The following is a 488-nucleotide window of genomic DNA, read 5'->3' on the forward strand; positions in this document are numbered from 1 at the left end:
TACCTGGGGTGAATCTGTTGATACTACTACTACTACTCCTGCTCCTGCTGCAGCAGCAGCACCAGCACCAGCACCAGCAGCAGCAGCAGCAGCAGCAGCTGCTGCTGCTGCTGCTGCTGCTGCTGCTGCTGGTGAGTCTGTTGCTGCAGCACTAACAGATGAAGAGCTGCTGCTGTGTAGCTTCTCTAGCATCCATCCCCTTGTTGCTGATTTAACTTTTGATTACTACCCCGACATGCTAGCTCAAGCAGCAGCAGCAAACAGCAGCAGCAGCAGCAGCAGCAGCAGCAGCAGCAGCAGCAGCAGCAGCAGCAGCAGGAGGTATTTTCGTTTTTATTGGGAGAATCTAAGCAGCAAAGGAATTGAGGGCTTCGCCCCCAAACGCGTTTCTGCTGCTCCTTCTTTGTTTCTTACAACGAAACTGCAGCAGCAGCAGCAGCAGCAGCAGCAACAGCAGCAGCAGCAGCAGCAGCAGCAGCAGCAGCAGC

General features: G+C 54.7%; 1 protein-coding gene across 1 annotated transcript in view; it reads left to right on the forward strand.

The window, feature by feature from the left end:
• The window catches only part of EMH_0034040 (uncharacterized protein), a gene marked incomplete at both ends in the record, with an annotated part of 4,684 nt that overhangs the window by 4,071 nt on the left and 125 nt on the right, over positions 1–488 (forward strand). The window contains one exon of the mRNA XM_013494814.1: positions 1–486. Within this exon, the coding sequence (XP_013350268.1) occupies positions 1–486 (486 nt within the window). The remainder of the gene's footprint in view (positions 487–488) is intronic.

Source organism: Eimeria mitis, genomic scaffold (genome assembly GCF_000499745.2).
Source record: "Eimeria mitis Houghton genomic scaffold, Emh_scaff1298, whole genome shotgun sequence".
Classification (NCBI taxonomy): Eukaryota; Apicomplexa; class Conoidasida; order Eucoccidiorida; family Eimeriidae; genus Eimeria; species Eimeria mitis.